The sequence below is a fragment of the Salmo salar genome, chromosome ssa07, assembly GCF_905237065.1.
Source record: "Salmo salar chromosome ssa07, Ssal_v3.1, whole genome shotgun sequence".
Classification (NCBI taxonomy): Eukaryota; Metazoa; Chordata; class Actinopteri; order Salmoniformes; family Salmonidae; genus Salmo; species Salmo salar.
This window is the reverse complement of record NC_059448.1, coordinates 21,537,654-21,556,446: the sequence shown is the minus strand read 5'-3', so window position 1 is coordinate 21,556,446 and position 18,793 is coordinate 21,537,654. Positions and strand designations below refer to the sequence as shown.

Sequence of the window (18,793 nt, the reverse complement as noted above, 5' to 3'; positions counted from 1 at the left end):
ACAAATATATATGATAATAATGCTGTATTGTCAAATACACTGAATATATGACAAACAATCTCTTTCCCTTCCATTTCAGACTTATTTTATTGTGCTAATCAACAACATTTGCATAGAAGTAGCTTATGTTATATAAAGTTTATGCTGTCTCTTTAACAAGTAATGACGTCATACACGAGGCAAGTCAGTTCGCTGAGTCAGTAGAGCTTGGCTGATAGAGAGACCAATTTTAAGTGGCAATCAGCTTTGAATCAGCTTTGACATTGTTTTGCGAACAGTAATTAACAGTTTCAACATTTCGACATGTATTGTCGCATTATTCAAGTTTGTTAACTTCTGCAGCATGAGTTGGGCACTAACATGATGCAGCCCAGACACCCAGTACAGGTTAAGTGGAGCAGTCACGGTGCTTTTGCACTATAAGGGGGACATCAGCTGTGATGATAGACAGAGTTGATCCGTGAGACACATTTGACAGAAGTACCGAAAGTAACAGAAATTCTAGTACTGAACCGTTTTTAATTTTCTAGTATCTAAAAAGTACAGAAGTTATACCGTGCAACACTAAACACAATACAGATATCTGACTCTGGGTCAGTACAAAGTCCACACTGTGTCCTGCAGGGCATTGGGACATGAGCCAACTCTTTTTTTAGGACGGTGCTCAGGGGACGAGGTGGCTGAGTGGTTAAGGTGATGGACTGCTAATCCATTGTTCTCTGTACGTGTTGGTTCGAATCCCATTCTTGTTGCACAACATTTTATATTGTGGGTTCAATTCCCGCAGGGGTCACATACACATACTAATAATGGATGCACTTACTGTACTGTGTGTCGCTTTGCATAAAAGCTTTTGCTAAGCATATATTTGTAAGTTGTAACTGTGCTGTATGCTGAGGTGGTTTGTACAATGCCTTTTATTTGCAGCCCTGAGGAACTATTGACATTAGGTTCATCCATCAGGGAGCCTGCGCTCTCTCACTCTCACTCTCTCTCTGTCTGTCTGTTTGTGGCTTCTTCATACACTGAATACTTAAGCAGTTAGTGTTAACCAAGACTCATACTGCTGTGGCTGTGTGCCAGTGTCTGACTGTCAATATTGGTTTAGAATTTAGTTTCAAATAAACATAGCTAAGATGGTGACCTCACATGACTATTCCCTATATAGTGCACTACTTTTGACCAGGGCCATAGTCAAGAGTAGTGCACTAGCTACTGTATATAGAGAATAGGGTGCCTGTTGATCACAACCAATATGACTAAAGGATTCAACATGCTCAGGAAATAACACTTTATTGGCACATATAATTGTATCAGTGGAAAATACAGTATGCTTGAGTTAACGCCAATGACTTACATCATGTGGCAGTTAGAACTGAATATTCCAGCACTCTACTTGAACTTTGTCTTTTTAAGTTTGTATGCTGTGCAGAAGGAATCTGATATGTACACTATGTAAATGTCTGTAACAAAGCATTCCAATCACAGACTTTTAGGGCTGGGAATTGCCAAGGACCTCACCATACAATATTATCATGATACTTAGGTGCCGATTCGATATGTATTGTGATTCTTACAATTGTATTGAGATTCCGTACTGCAATTTTATTGCGATTTGATGTTCCACACATATTGCTCACTGTATGTCTGCTACAGAGGGACAAGAGAGAGTCATGAAAAAAATTGTTTTGATCAGTCATGGAAATAAGTGTTGAAAACCTGTTGGCTCACTATTAAAAAGAAGATGGAGGACAAGCTATAGGATGAAAAATACCGGCGTTTTGGCAAAGGTACAGCCGACTAGTGCTAATTAACGCTACCCACAGTAGCATTATAAAATGTTAAAAAATTGCACATAGGGGGGAGGGGGTGTTGGAGTATCCAGGAATTCTCCCAAGTGTTTGTTAGAGTCTAGGAAGGTAATGGTTTTCTGGAACTTGGTCTAAAAACTTCTGGGTTTAGAATCGCTGAAACCAGACAGTGAACTTGTTTTAAAAACCTCTATGTTTAGAACTGCTGTAGCCAGACAGTGAATTTGGTCTAAAAACCTCTGGGTTTAGAACTGCTGTAACCAGACAGTGAATTTGGTCTAAAAACGTCTGGCTTTAGAACCGCTGTAACCAGACAGTGAATTTGGTCTAAAAACGTCAGGTTTTAGAACCGCTGTAACCAGACAGTGAATTTGGTCTAAAAACCTCTGGGTTTAGAACCGCTGTAACCAGACAGTGAATTTGGTCTAAAAACCTCTGGGTTTAGAACTGCTGTAACCAGACAGTGAATTTGGTCTAAAAGCCTCTGTTGTCAGGCAGGTTCATGGTTAAGGCCAAGTCTTCCTACTTCTCGATGACTCAACACGTTATGAAACAGGTTGTGTGTGTGTGTTTTGTATTCTCTTGTGTTTACATGTGGGTGTGGGTAAAGTTGTACTCTAGGTTTTTGCCTGTATCAGTTGAGTGCTTAACAACCCTAACCCCAGTAACCACTGTTTGGTGTGTCTCCACAGGCTGCTATGTGTTACATCCATGTTGCTGCACTGGTGGCAGAATACCTCAACAGGAAAAGTAAGACTGTCTTTCCTCACCTCCCATTTATGCAACTCGTTTCGCTCCACTTGTGTAACACTTTACAGTGTTACATTATTGTCAATTCACATTGTCTTTTGACATTATTATTAGAGGTATTACTTTTGTTAAAACTTAATTATATCTTTTTTTTTTAAATAAACACCAGCATGTTGGCATTCTGTTTACTCCACAATGGACTAAAGCCGTGGCACCTGTATTAGCCTATTATAAGATCTTTATTTTGTCCAGCTGGGATCCTTTGTACTTAACAACCCTGTCCCCAATGTTCCCTCCAAAGAAATTCCGCACTGAGCAAATTTCAGGTGCGCTGGTGCGCAAACTTGAATTATGTGAATATTCTGTGCAACTTCCCGTCGCACGTTTACTGTGAACACTGAGGTTGTACCCGCATGTTCAATGTAGGCCTACATTCCATGAGACTTAAAAAAAAATGTTTTTAAATAAAAACATGCAGGGCTTGACATTAACCTGTTTATCCACTTGTCCTTCAGACAAGGAGGTGACTGAAAATGTTGTTGTTTGATGCAAGAAACCCCTTTACAAAATACAATTTTATTTTTATTGCCATACCATTATTACAGAGAATCTGATAAATATGCTACACTCTGCCTGTTGACTACCTAGCTCATTCAAGCCTTCTGAAAATACAACACTGCCCCTTTATGACATAAAAAAGCTCTTTACTTGACTCACTTTTCAAAGATGGCTAGAAATGTACTCATTTTGTGTTCTTGTAGGAAGCGACCACTCCCTCATTGCTGACTAGAAATTAGCTATATCTGGGCTACTAACTCACTAACTAGCAAAGAATATGAACAAATGTGCACACGTGGCTACATGCAGCTCTCACTTTGATCTCAAAACAAGCGCATCTACTCAGGACCGCTCATGCTGTAAACACAGTCCAGTTCAAAGTGAATGGCAAAGATCCATATATGGCAATGGCTATTTGCATATAGGCCTACTGCAGCTCTGATTGGTTATGGCGCACCGGTCTGTGAATCTTGCATAGTTCGTTCTTTTCTGTATATTACACAGTAGAGTGAAATGTTGATAGTGTTAACTAAAGGGGAAAACTGTAGAAAGTTGAGTGGTGTTAATCTCGTGCTTCTCGGCGCAGGCTCATATTTATTCTGTGTGGCAGTCCGAGGGGAGCTGTCTAACTAATTTCCAAACAAAGCGAGCCGACAGGGAACTGATGCATGATATCACAGCACGAAAAACAACATCTTATCTTTCAGTCTGGCCAGCAACAGGTCCAAAATAAATACACCCATTTAACTGAATCATAATCACAACGTCTACAGTGTCATTGCTTTTCTTGTTCATGATTTAATACATGCTCCATATATTTACTGGAAATCCTTTAATACATCAACCACTGACACCGTAACAAAGAACGTCACTTGGAGCAGCAACACAGTCGGAGAATGCCTCTCCTAAATGATGTGCTGGGCCTCGTCTCATGTTGGCTGAAGTGCGGTCTACTCCCCTCCTACACCCAATATTTGGTGAAAGAATGACGTAAAATATAGGGACTGGAGGTCTGTCTTTTGTTGCTATTGTTACTGTTGTTTTTCTTTCAGAGATGTTCCCCAGTGGCCTGGCAGCCTTCAAGAGGATCACTCTGAACATCGAAGAGGAGGCCGCCATGAAGGAAGACACAGGAATGCAGGATGTCTACTACACAGAGGTTGTGTGTGTGTGGGTGGGTGGGTGGGTGGGTGTGTGTGCGTGCACGTTTGTGATGATATAATGACAATCTTATCTTCATACGGTTATAACCACATAGTTAATGGCAGAGTCAGCAAGACTTTGCTCTCACAGTCACACACAGTATCTGCACGGTTTCGTTTCACGCTCTTACAACATGGTAGCCATGGGATCAGAACAGAGGAGAAGTTTAGCCTCTGGCTCCAACTCTGTCTTCCCTGTGGCTCAGTTGGTAGAGCACGGTGTGTGCAATGCCAGGGTTGTGGGTTGTGGGTTTAATTCCCACAGGGGGCCAGTACAAAAAACAAAAATATGCATGAAATGAAATGTATTCATTCACTACTGTAAGTCGCTCTGGATAAGAGCGTCTGCTAAGTGACTAAAATGTAAATGTAACGCTCTTAGATGTTGCGGACAGTAACCCACTATGCTGTTGACTTTGTGCATCTACGTCATATCGCTGACTCTACCTTTAATTAACTGTAAATAGAAGGCTCCGGTGGTTGATATAGCATGTTGATTCATCTCTGGTTCGTGGTTGATAGTTTTTTCATATTATAACAGCTGTTGATTTTGGCTTGGCCTGACTGTAGCTCCTGATCTGGTCCCAAATCTGTTTGTGCTATCTTGCCAAGTCCTATGGTCATTCTAATGATTGTGTGTGAGCTCATGTTTTATTATTCTCTTTCAATATTAGAACTGCCGTATTTAGCTTATCTTGTTTACCTTGCCTTCAGAAAGTATTCACATCCCTTGACTTGTTCCACATTTTGTTGTGTTACAGCCTAAATTTAAAATAGATTAAATTGAGATTTACTGGCCTACACACAATGCCCCATAATGTCAGAGTGGAATTATATTTTTAGAAATGTTTCCAAATTAATAAGAAACAAAAAGGTGAAATGTTTTCAATATTCAACCCCTTTGTTATGGCAAGCCTTAATATGTTCAGGAGTAAAAATGTGCTTAACAAGTCACATAAGTTGCATGGACTCACTCTGTGCAATAATAGTGTTTAACATGATTTTTTTAATGACTACCTTTTTTAAGGTCCCTCAGTCAGGCAGCAATTTTCAAACACAGATTCAACCCCAAAAAACAGGGAGGTTTTCCAATACCTCGCAAAGAAGGGCACCTATTGGTAGATGGGTAAAAAAAAAGCAGACATTGAAAATCCCTTTGAGCATGGTGAAGTTATTAATTACACTTTGGATGGTGTATTAATACACCCAGTCACTGCAAAGATACAGGCATCCTTCCTAACTCAGTTGCTGGAGAGGAAGAAAACCGCTCAGGGATTTCACCATGAGGCCAATGGTGACTTTAAAACAGAGTTTAATGGCTGTGATAGGAGAAAACTAAGGATAGATCAACAACATTCTAGTTAATCTAACTCAAATCAAATCAAAGTTTATTTGTCACGTGCGCCGAATACAACAGGTGTAGGTAGACCTAACAGTGAAATGCTTACTTACAGGCTCTAACCAATAGTGCTAAAAAAAAGGTGTGGGTGGGTGGGTAAAGAAATAAAACAACAGTAAACAGACATTTGAAAATAACAGTAGCAAGGCTATATACAGACACCGGTTAGTCAGGCTTATTGAGGTAGTATGTACATGTGGGTATAGTTAAAGTGACTATGCAAATATGATGAACAGAGAGTAGCGGGGGGGGGGGCAGGGGGAGGGCACACAATGCAAATAGTCCGGGTAACCATTTGGTTACCTGTTCAGGAGTCTTATGGCTTGGGGGTAAAAACTGTTGAAAAGCCTTTTTGTCCTAGACTTGGCACTCCGGTACCGCTTGCCATGCGGTAGTACAGAGAACAGGCTATGACTGGGGTGGCTGGGGTCTTTGACAATTTTCAGGGCCTTCCTCTGACACCGCCTTGTGTAGAGGTCCTGGATGGCAGGCAGCTTTACCCCAGTGATGTACTGGGCCGTTCGCACTACCCTCTGAAGTGCCTTGCGGTCAGAGGCCGAGCAATTGCCGTACCAGGGAGTGATGCAACCGGTCAGGATGCTCTCGATGTTGCAGCTGTAGAACCTTTTGAAGATCTCAGGACCCATGCCAAATCTTTTTAGTTTCCTGAGGGGGAATAGGCTTTGTCGTGCCCTCTTCACCACTGTCTTGGTGTGTTTGGACCATTCTAATTTGTTGTTGATGTGGACACCAAGGAATTTGAAGCTCTCTGCCTGCTCCACCACAGCCCCGTCAATGAGAATGGGGACGTGCTCGGTGCTCCTTTTCCTGTAGTCCACAATCATCTCCTAGTCTTGGTTACGTTGAGGGATAGGTTGTTATTCTGGCACCGCCCGGCCAGGTCTCTGACCTCCTCCCTATAGGCTGTCTCGTTGTTGTCGGTGATCAGGCCTAACACTGTTGTGTCGTCAGCAAACTTAATGATGGTGTTGGAGTCGTGCCTGGCCATGCAGTCGTGGGTGAACAGGGAGTACAGGAGGGGACTGAGCACGCACCCCTGGGGAGCTCCAGTGTTGAGGATCAGCGTGGCAGATGTGTTGCTACCTACCCTCACCACCTGGGGGCGGCCCGTCAGGAAGTCCAGGATCCAGTTGCAGAGGGAGGTGTTTAGTCCCAGGTTCCTTAGCTTAGTGATGAGCTTTGAGGGTACTATGGTGTTGAACGCTGAGCTGTAGTCAATGAATAGCATTCTCACATAGGTGTTCCTTTTGTCCAGGTGGGAAAGGGCAGTGTGGAGTGCAATAGAGATTGCATCATCTGTGGATCTGTTTGGGCGGTATGCAAATTGGAGTGAAAAGAAGGAAGCCTGTACAGAATAAAAAATATTCCAAAACATGCATTCTGTTTACAATAAGACGCTAAAGTAAAACAGCAAAAAGTGTCCTGAATACAAAGTGTTATGTATGAGCAAATCCAACACAACACATCACTGAGTACCACTCGCCATATTTTCAAGCATGATGGTGGCTGCATCATGTTATGGGTATGCTTGTCATCGACAAGAGCTAGGGTTTTTTTGGGGATAAAAATAAACAAAATAGAGCTAAGCACAGGCAAAATCCTAGAGGAAAACCTGGTTCAGTCTGCTTTCCAACAGACACTGGGAGACAAATTCACCTTTCAGCAGGACAATAACTTAAAACGCAAGGCCAAATATACACTGGAGTTGCTTACCAAGACGGCATTGAATGTTTCTGAGTGGCCTAGTTACAGTTTTGACTTAAATCGGCTTGAAAATCAATGGAAAGGCTTGAAAATGTCTGTCTAGCAATGATCAACTTGACAGAGCTTGAAGATTTTTTTTAAGAATAATGTGAAAATATTATACAATCCAGGTGTGCAAAGCTCTTAGAGACTTACCCAGAAATACTCACAGCTGTAATCGCTGCCGTTAGTGAATCTAACATGTATTGACTCAAGGGTGTGAATACTTATGTAAATTAGATATTTCTGTATTTCATTTTCAATACATTTATAAAAATGTCTAAAAACATGTTTTCACTTTGTCATGATGTGGTATTGTGTTTAGATGGGTGAGAATGTTTTATGTAATCTATTTTTAATTCAGGCTGTAACACAACAAAATGTGGAATAAGTCTTTCTGAAGGCACTGTACACCAATATAGCAGGCTCTAGCTTGTAATCCACTGATGCCTATTGATGTTGGCTTGGCCCTGGCTGTTTTCACTGACTGTGTTTCCTGGTCTGCCCTACAGGAGGTCTTAGTGGAGCGTCTAGAGCTCTGTGTAGAGGGGCTGTGGAAGGCAGAGAGATACGAGCTGATTACACACGTCGCCAAGCTCATTATCCCTGTCTACGAGAAACGCCACGAGTTCCAGGTACGAGCCAAACACACACAACCATACACACATAAACAAGACTGAAATTTCAATTGAATCATCAAGAACAATGTTTACGCAGTGTCTTTGTAAACTGGAAGCAGCTGTGAGAGGAGTCTATCTGGCTGAATTAGTAGTAGCAGTAGTAATTTTTAAAATACCCAAAACCATTCTGTGATTGAATACAGTTGTCCGTGGGAAAAGGGCTACTTTGTGAATCCCACAATAAGGATTCTATTGTCAGATTGAGACAATTACATTAAAGGACACAGACAATATTGACTACTTCCTGTTTGTCTCTGTGAAGCTTTCCAATACTCTGTCCCTTGTGTTTATACAGCATAAATAAGCTCAGCCAGTCAGTTTATGGAATAAGTCCTCAAACTAAAATACTGTCCATGAGAAGTTTACCCTAATCATGTTCCACTCGCCATCTTCTCATGCTAGGACTGTCTTCTCTTTGGATCTGGCTTTTTTTTTTTTTAAGTAGTGCACTACTTTTGACCAAAGCCTCTATAGGCCCTGGTCAAAAGTAGTGCGCTAAATAGGGAATAGGGCGCCATTTGGAATGCTGACTCTGTGTTGTGTCTGTTGCCAGTGGCACATTTCTGTGGCCTATTTCTGTTCTTACTCACACTCTGAGGAGTGAGACACAGATTTTGTTTTAATAGGGTGGTACATAAGCCTCCTGCTGATTTACTGTACATGTCATGCAGTGTAATAGTTCCCGTAAAATATCACACACCCACACACACATACGCACTCATACACCCACACACAGGGTTGCAAAGGGAGGGTCCATTACTGGAAACCAACGTTTCCTCTAAGCTGCGCAATTGCGCAGACAGAGCAGCTCCCCAGGATTGCTGCACAGAGTGCAGAAGAAATATCAGCCCAGGGAGAGAGGAGTTTTCCCTGAAAGTTAACACTATCAATGTTTCCCTTTACTGTGGCAATTGTGATCTAATCAATGCGATATTAGCCACTTTCAATGCAAAATAACAAAACAAACTTTTTGTTGTAGACGGAACGCATCGGAGTAGGATTCTATTGGCATGACTAAGCCCGTACTCTACACAGACCGGTGTGGCATAACCAATCAGAGCTGCAGTAGGCCTATATGCAAATAGATCATTGCCATATATGGATCTGTGCCATTTACTTTGAACTGGACAGTGTTTACAGCAGTGGTCCTGAGTAGATGCGCTTGTTTTGAGATCAAAGCAAGAGCTGCATGTAGCAACGTGTGCACATTTTGTTCATGTCCTTTGCTAGTTAGTGAGTTATTAGCCCAGTTATAGATCATTTGTAGTCAGTAATAGGGGAGTGATTGGTTCCTACGAGCATAAAATGTGGGTACAGCCTCAGTGTTCACAGTAAACTTCACATTCAAGTTTGCACTCAGCAGACCTGACATTTGCTCAGTGCTGTAAAGAATTAGATGGAACATTGCTGTAAACTTTCAAAGTTTACCAGTAAACTACACAAATGTTGGTATCTTTCAAGGATTTTATGTAATCTATTTTAAGACATTTATTGACCGTTTTGGGTACTTCACGTAGCCTAGTGGTTAGTGTTGGGCCAGTAACTGAAAGGTTGCTAGATCGAATCCCTGAGCTGACAAGATAAAAATCTGTCGTTCTGCCCCTGAACAAGGCAGTTAACCCACTGTTCCTAGGCCGTCATTGTAAATAACAATTTGTTCTTAACTGACTTGCCTAGTTAAATAAAGGTTAAATAAAAAATGTGAAATTCAGATCATCTCTAGCCATCTATCTGGCCTTATCACATGTAAAATATACTGAACAAAAAATATAAAAGCAACATGCTATAAGGAAATCAGTCAATCAAAATAAATTCATCAGGCCCTAATCTATGGATTTCACATGACTGGAAATACAAAAATGCAGTGGTGCAAAGTGCTTAAGTAAAAATGCATGAAAGTACTATTTAAGTAGTTTTTAGGGTAACTTTACTTTACTATTAATATTTTTCACAACTTTTACTTTTACTTCACTATATTCCTAAAGAAAATGATGTACTTTGTACTCCATACATTTTCCCTGTCACCCAAAAGTACTCGTTACATTTTGAATGCTTAGTAGGACATGAAAATGGTCTAATTCGCACACTTATCAAGAGAACATCCCTGGTCATCCCTACTGCCTCTGATCTGGCAGACTCACTTAACACAGATGCTTCATTTGTAAATTATGTCTGAGTGTTGGAGTGTGCCTCTGGCTATCCGTAAATTTAAAAAACAAGATGCTGTCTGGTTTGCTTAATATAAGGAATTTGAAATAATTTATATTTTTACTTTTGATACTTAAGTATATCTTCGCAATTACATTAACTTTTGATACTTAAGTATATTTAAAACCAAATACTTGTAAACTTTTACTCAAGTAGCATTTTGCTGGTTGACTTTCACTTTTACTTAAATAATTTTATATTAAGGTATCTCAGTTTTACTCAAGTATGACAATTGGGTACTTTTTCCACCCCTGCAAATATGTCTATGTTGGTCACAGATACCTACAAAAAATGGGCCTCACAGTGTGCCTCAGGATCTCATCACGGTATTTTTGTGCATTCAAATTGCGATCGCTAAAATGCAATTGTGTTCGTTGTCCGTAGCTTATGCCTGCCCATACCATAATCCCACTGCCACCATGGGGCACTCTGTTCACAATGTTGATATCAGCAAACCACTCGCCCACACGACGCCGTACACGGGCGGGGTCTGTGGTTGTGAGGCCGGTTGGACGTAATTCTCTAAAACGACATTGGAGAAATGATCATTAAATTCTCCATCAACAGCTCTGGTGGATTTTCCTGCAGTCAGCATGCCAATTACACGCTCCCTCAAAACAAATGAGAAATGCTCACTAACAGGGATGTAATCAAATTTGAGCACAAAATTTGAGAGTTATAAGGATTTTGTGCATATGGAAAGTTTCAGGGATCTTATATTTCAGCTCATGAAACATGGGACCAACACTTTATATGTTATATTCTATATTGTATTATTATTCAGTGTATATGAAATAATAAAAAATAGAATGCCAGAGCTGTAAAATATTATCCTAAATATAAACCTTTAACTTAGTGAATACCTTTGGTGTTTAATATCCGTGTTTAATATCAGGGAAATATATTTCAATTTTTCTTAAATCCTTATTTATTTATTTACTATGTCCAAATGTATTTGTTGTCAATGTTTCAGCGCCAAACTGGTGGCAGTTGTGAAGAAAACTCGAATAGTTGCAGAGTTCATTTAAAATAATGCCATTGTTGATTAATGCTTTTTTTAATTAATTAGGCTATTTTCTCTTGAACCATATGGTCTATCTACTAGAAACTCATGGACAATATGGACACAGATATGTTTTAAAAGTTATTCAGGTATAAATTACCAATGTTTCCGATATATATTTTATGTTAATTACAGAAGATTCCAGTAATTTAAGTAAATTACTGGTAACTTTTCAACCGTACATGCACACACATGCATACACTCAACAATGACGTGCACACTAATGAGTAAATACACTACAAACACACACACTAATACCCAGTTTTGTGTATGTTTCCTTCAGAAACTGAGCCGTCTGTATGACACGCTGCACAGAGCCTACAATAAGATCCTGGAGGTGATGCATACAGGCCGGAGACTACTGGGGACCTACTTCAGAGTGGCCTTCTACGGGCAGGTGGGTCGGCATTATGGACAAAAGATGAAAGACGCAAGTTCACCTTGTGTTTTCCTTCCCATTCTCTTTTTATAGCTGTGAAACACACTTATTCTGGTTCAGACAGAGAGACACTGGGGATGAACTGTAGTCGTTGGCTCCTTTCCGATATCCACACTAGCATACCACTTCTAAGTAAACAATGGATTGGGCATTAACCGGTACGCTAGTATGGACATCAGATTATAAGATAATCATTGTTTAGTATACTGGCTCAACCAATGGTTCTTCTCTTGTCAGGGATGGAGTGCCCGTTACTTGGGGAACTTGTCGCATTAAAAAGAGACCATGCATTTTTGTTGTATATTTTTGAGGTGTTATCTTCCTCTCTCTTCTATTTATTTGGGGGGAGAAAATAACAACAATAGTGCTGGTCTGTCATGTTGTTGGTAGCATCATCGAGGTACCTGTGGTCATCTTTTAACCATATCTGATATCAGTCCACATCCAGTGCCTGTGAACCCAACAATGTGGTGTTCTCTCTTGGTAACTTCCCTACCTGACAGATGGAGATTAGATGAAGGTGGAATTACACCAATCCCTTAGAGGCTAGTGGCCTCTGAGGAGGACGGTTGTGACAGGGCTTAAACGCCGGAGAGAAAAAAACCACCTAGAAGGCTTAGATTAAGTTTCACTTCTCTCTTCAGATATATATGGGACGATGTGTATCTGAGTCTATATGTGATGTTTTTTTATTTTGAGTTGTTTGGAGATTCCTAAGGCCCAGTGTCTCAGTTACTTTACAGTATCACAAACAGCCTTGTTTCAGATAGATGGATGTTAGAACATTATGAATTCATGTTTAATTGTAATGTTTTCTGACGCTGTACACTACATAAAAAAAAGCCAATAAAGATATTGTTAAAAATGTATATATTATACATTTTGAGAAAAGCACAGCTGTAAAGCCATATTACAACAAATTCCAGGAAATATCAGAGAGCATTATACATTTGTTATATAATGCATTGCTTGTTGTTTGGGGTTTTAGGCTGGGTTTCTGTACAGCACTTTGTGACATCAGTGGATGTTAGAAGGGCTATATAAAAACATTTGATGTATTTATTGCACATTTGGGAGACTAGTTGAATTATGACTGAGTATTTTCCTCCTGAGTAGGCTGCAGCTGTTGTTTTCCTTGCTTAGTAATGAAACCAGCATGAACATCCCACTGCCTCCAATGGCTACTTTGTGTTGTTGACAGGGCTACTTCGAGGAGGAGGACGGTAAGGAGTATGTGTACAAGGAGCCCAAACTCACTGGCCTATCAGAGATCTCTCAGCGCCTTCTAGGGCTCTACGGGGACAAGTTTGGAACGGAAAGCGTCAAGATCATCCAAGACTCCAACAAGGTAGTAACTATGGTGGTGTCCCAAATGGCACCATATTCCCTATTTAGTACACTACTTTTGACCAGAGTCCTATGGGCCCTGGTCAAAAGTTGTCTACTATATAGGGCATATGCTGCCATTTAGGGCACTGCTTACAGGTTCCTAAAAGGGGTAAATAGTACAAACAAATAGTTTGCTTCCTTTATTGGAGTTGGAAACACCCTCGAGTCGGTTCTATCTAACAAGCCCAACCATACCAATCTCCTATCTCCAACAGGTCAACCCCAAAGACCTAGACACCAAGTTCGCCTACATCCAGGTCACCTTCGTCAAGCCTTACTTTGACGAGAAGGACTGTCCAGAGAAGAAGACAGACTTTGAGAAGTGCCACAACATCAACCGCTTTGTGTTCGAAACGCCATACACGCTGACGGGGAAGAAACATGGTGGGGTGGAGGAGCAATGCAAGAGGAGGAGCGTACTCACAAGTTAGTTAGCTTCACAACCTCTTTTTACAACCTCTTTAAAACCATTCCAAAAAAAATGGTTAGCTTTGCAACTTCATTACAACCAACATAGTTAAAACCAGTTAGCTTAAAAACTACTTAACCTCTTTTACAACAAATAAAACGCTTACAAATAGTTAGTTAGCTTTACAACCTCTTCAAATAAAATGTTATTTGTCTATGTATATGGGGCAGCAGCCTCTAAGGTGCAGGGTTACGTAACCGGGTGGAAGCCGCCTAGTAAAACCTATTTAAAACCATTATTAAAAAAACATTACCTCTATGACCAAAACCTCTATATTTCAACCTTGTTTAGACAAACAGAATACCACTGTTTGTGTGGTGCACTGGAGACAAAGAAGTATACAAGCTTTTCAATTAAAACCTTCATCCACTGTGCACACAGCTTGTTTCATTTCTTATTAGATGAGCTACACTAACATCTAAACTATTTGAGAATTAATAAAGTTCAGAAACCCACTGACGTCATACCATGACTTTTTAAAGCACTAGGCTAGAGACAAGAAATGATGGTGACATCGGTTCCACATTACCCTTAAAGGAAAACGACACTCAAAAACTATCTTTTGATCATTTTTTCATTAGTCCATAGTTTCTTTTGTCCATTTTGCATCATCATGATGATGTGGCCGGTGACACTTTGTTTGCTTCTTGAAAGTTTATTTTATTTAATTTTTTACCCCTTTTTCTCCCCAATTTCGTGGTATCCAATTGGTAGTTACAGTCTTGTCCCATCGCTGCAACTCCCATACAGACTCAGGAGAGGCGAAGGTCAAGAGCCGTGCGTCCTCCGAAACACAACCCAGCCAAGCCGCACTGCTTCTTGACACAATGCCCGCTTAACCCGGAAGCCAGCCGAACTAATGTGTCGGAGGAAACACAGTGCACCTGGCGACTGTGTCAGCGTGCACTGCGCCCGGCCCGCCACAGGAGTCGCTAGTGTGCGATGGGACGAGAACATCCCTGCCGTCCAAACCCTCCCCTAACCCGGACGACGCTGGACCCATTGTGTGCCGCCCCATGGGTCTCCCGGTCGCGGCCGGCTGCGACAGGGCCTGGACTCGATATCTTGAAAACTTGACTGCTGTGATGCAAAACATTTTGGGACTGTATCAACAGAGGACTAATGAATAAAATACCAAAATATAGTTTTTCAGTGGCTTTTTCCTTTAACAGTAGTAAACATTATTCCTTAGAATTGACAGAGAACGTTTACAGCTAACCACTGGCTAATTCCGCTTATGAGGGTACCAGCATTATGATACATTTGATAACTGAAGTGCTATAGGACCATTTAAATGGCTTATATCCACTGCAATTGTTGTATCACATGATGATATAGACATTTTGATTGACCATTGGCCATTTCATGATTACCCCACTGTCACCACTGACATTAAACAACAGCTGGCCTGCCTGTCTCAAATATCTGTCAACATTGCCCACAGACCTGACACACATGATGTTACAAATTGACCAATATGCAGTAAAAGCATTATGTGTGGTTTGTTTTAAGGATGTTGACTCAATGTTGTTGCTATAAAATGATGGTACAAGATGACCTGTTTGTATGTTTGACCCCGGACTGCCAGTTAGTAGACTCTAGCTTCCTAAAGATGTGAAGGTTTCTCAGAAAACCAAGAGAAGGTGAAAGTTGGGTGAAAAATGACTCCAGAATAAAGCTACCTGGAACTGCGCTATTTACTCTCCTCTGACCTGCCAACACATTCCCATACAAGGAGAATAAAGGAAACACTAATGGGAAACATAACCCAGTGTTATCACAATGAATTAACTTTATCGTGTGTTTATATGAGAACTGACTATGTGTGGTGAGTCTCCTGGGCAGCGACCAACACGCTGCCCTTGGCGAAGAATAAATCTGTTTGTGCTCTTGCCAACACCATTGCCGTCGTTTTTCAAGCCAAGTTCTCAAGAGAGCAGGAACAGACTGACCCCCAGGCTAGAGAAATGATCTAAACATTTGTGATAATCGGTTACGTTATAAAGGGGGCGAATATGCTGATTTATGTGTATTTCTCCTGTCCAGCGGCCAACACGTTTCCGTACGTGAAGAAGCGTGTGGAGGTGTTGGGGGAGAAGCAGGTAGAGCTGAAGCCTGTGGACGTGGCCATCGACGAGATGCGGGCGCGCACCGCCGAGCTGACCAAACTCTGCTCCTCCCAGGAGGTGGACATGATCCAGCTGCAGCTCAAACTGCAGGGCTGTGTCTCTGTACAGGTAGACGAGACCTTACTGTAGCCACATCACTGTGTTCGTTTAGTATTTCATTAGGATCTCCATTAGCTGCTGCCAAGGCAGCTGCTACACTCCCTGGGGTCCAAACAGGATGCAGCCAGTGCATGCAAGGAACACCACATACTAGCATCGGACCTTAACACCACAGCAAACTGCAGGGCTGTGTCCCTGTACACGTAGGGGTTAGAAATAACATCTATCAGATCATTTCGCATTTATGCAGGTATTCATGTTTTCATGCCAGAACTTGTAGTGTTGATTTTAGGGTTTGGTCCTCTCTTGCGTTACTCCGTTCGTTGTGTGTATGTTGGTCACGCTAGTCCAGGGCTGCCCAACCCTGTTTCTGGAGAGCTGCCGTCCTGCAGGTTTTCTCTCCAATCCTAAGCTAGCACACTTGATTCTAATAATTAGCTGGTTGATAAGTTGAATGAGGTTAGTTACAACTGGGGTTGGATTGAAAACCTACAGGAGGGTAGCTCTACCGGAACAGGGTCGGGGTTAAAACCTACAGGAGGGTAGCTCTACCGGAACAGGGTCGGGGTTAAAACCTACAGGACGGTAGCCAATGATGTTATCGTTGTGCTACGTGTTGCTCTAGACGACATTGGCAGCATAGTGGTCACCCAGCGCCACCTGAGAGTGAAGCTGAATACCCAAGATATTCATTACTCTTAAAGATTGTTACTTATTCCCTTGTCTTGTGTGCCACAGGTTAACGCTGGTCCGATGGCGTACGCCAGAGCCTTTCTGGACGACTCCAAAACCAGCAAGTCCAACAATAAGAAAGCCATGGAGCTCAAGGAGATATTCAGGTACGTGTAGACTACCCAACCGACAACGCACTACCTTGCCAAGATATCAGCTACTCCGCAATGCACACACTCAAGTTGTGGAGCAAATCATTGAATATGTCATCCCCTTAATGGATAACTAGTATTGATATTTGATGAAGTATGACTTGCTGAACACCACCCTCTGTCCCCATGTAACTGTTGGTGTATGTGTGTGTATCTGTTTGTCTGTACTGTCTATGCAGGAGGTTTGTGGAAGTCTGCAGCATGGCTCTGGACATCAATGAGCGTCTGATCAAGGAGGACCAGTTTGAGTACCACGAGGGCCTGAAGGGCAACTTCAAAGACATGGTGAAGGAGCTGTCGGACATCATCCATGAACAGGTAACATGGGGGGAGGGGAGGAGCTGTCAGACTTCATCCATGAACAGGTGACATGGGGGGAGGGGAGGAGCTGTCAGACATCATCCATGAACAGGTGACATGGGGGAGGGGAGGAGCTGTCAGACATCATCCATGAACAGGTGACATGGGGGGAGGGGAGGAGCTGTCAGACATCATCCATGAACAGGTGACATGGGGGGAGGGGAGGAGCTGTCAGACATCATCCATGAACAGGTGACATGGGGGGAGGGGAGGAGCTGTCAGACATCATCCATGAACAGGTGACATGGGGGGAGGGGAGGAGCTGTCAGACATCATCCATGAACAGGTAACATGGGGGAGGGGAGGAGCTGTCAGACATCATCCATGAACAGGTGACATGGGGGGAGGGGAGGAGCTGTCAGACATCATCCATGAACAGGTAACATGGGGGGAGGGGAGGAGCTGTCAGACATCATCCATGAACAGGTGACATGGGGGAGGGGAGGAGCTGTCAGACATCATCCATCAACAGGTAACATGGGGGGATGGGAGGAGCTGTCGGACATCATCCATCAACAGGTGACATGGGGGAGGGGAGGAGCTGTCGGACATCATCCATGAACAGGTGACATGGGGGGAGGGGAGGAGCTATCAGACATCATCCATGAACAGGTGACATGGGGGAGGGGAGGAGCTGTCAGACATCATCCATGAACAGGTGACATGGGGGAGGGGAGGAGCTGCCAGACATCCATGAACAGGTGACATGGGGGAGGGGAGGAGCTGTCAGACATCATCCATGAACAGGTGACATGGGGGAGGGGAGGAGCTGTCAGACATCATCCATGAACAGGTGATATGGGGGAGGGGAGGAGCTGCCAGACATCATCCATGAACAGGTGACATGGGAGGGGAGGAGCTGCCAGACATCATCCATGAACAGGTGACATGGGGGAGGGGAGGAGCTGCCAGACATCCATGAACAGGTGACATGGGGGGCTCCCCATAATCATAGCCCCTGTCAGCCTTACAAACACATACAGATGCACACAAAATGACAAACAGAAATTCTTTATTTTGGGCTCTGGCTCTCATAATATTCCTGACCACACTCCTAGGCTCTCATCCCTCCTCCCTAGGCGCTCATCCCTCTCTTTCTCTCAAGCAAACCCTTTGTCATTTAGCAGACTCTCTTATCCAGAGCAATTTACGGGAGAAATTAGGGTTAAGTGCCTTGCTCAAGGGAACATCGGCAGATTTTTGTAACCTAGACTGCTCAGGGATTCAAACCAGCAACCTGTTGGTTATAGGCCCAACACTCTTAACTGCTAGGCTACCTGCCGCAATAATGGTTTTCTTTGACCAAGGTCATATCTCATGACCTGAATCTATTTTTCTCTCACATCTCTTTCTCCTGACTGTATTTTGGTAGCAAATTAAGTATTTTTGTGTCTTAATGTTTTCTTTACTTTTCTGTCCATAGCACTAACTTGTCCCTTTCTTCTGTCTATGCTGCCCCTTACTGCGCCTTAGATTTAAGAAATGCCAGGTAATGTGATACCCTCTGGAGTTATGTTGCATTTTCATTTCTACTTGGAACATACACTGGTCATCACCTCCTTAACCTCCCTTTATTCAGTCAGTGAGTA

At 42.4% G+C, this 18,793-nt stretch overlaps 1 protein-coding gene across 5 annotated transcripts in view; it reads left to right on the top strand.

The window, feature by feature from the left end:
• The window catches only part of dock11 (dedicator of cytokinesis 11), a 113,560-nt gene that overhangs the window by 92,191 nt on the left and 2,576 nt on the right, over positions 1–18,793 (top strand). For 4 of the 5 annotated variants that reach the window (XM_014206851.2, XM_014206850.2, XM_014206849.2 and 1 more), the window contains 9 exons: positions 2,504–2,561; positions 4,172–4,278; positions 7,997–8,119; positions 11,719–11,832; positions 13,076–13,222; positions 13,479–13,689; positions 15,779–15,969; positions 16,699–16,799; positions 17,024–17,162. In XM_014206851.2, coding sequence (XP_014062326.2) covers positions 2,504–2,561; positions 4,172–4,278; positions 7,997–8,119; positions 11,719–11,832; positions 13,076–13,222; positions 13,479–13,689; positions 15,779–15,969; positions 16,699–16,799; positions 17,024–17,162 — 1,191 coding nt within the window. Of the gene's footprint in view, positions 1–2,503; positions 2,562–4,171; positions 4,279–7,996; positions 8,120–11,718; positions 11,833–13,075; positions 13,223–13,478; positions 13,690–15,778; positions 15,970–16,698; positions 16,800–17,023; positions 17,163–18,677; positions 18,694–18,793 lie in introns of all 5 variants that reach the window. The other variant, XM_014206853.2, reaches the window with a different exon arrangement.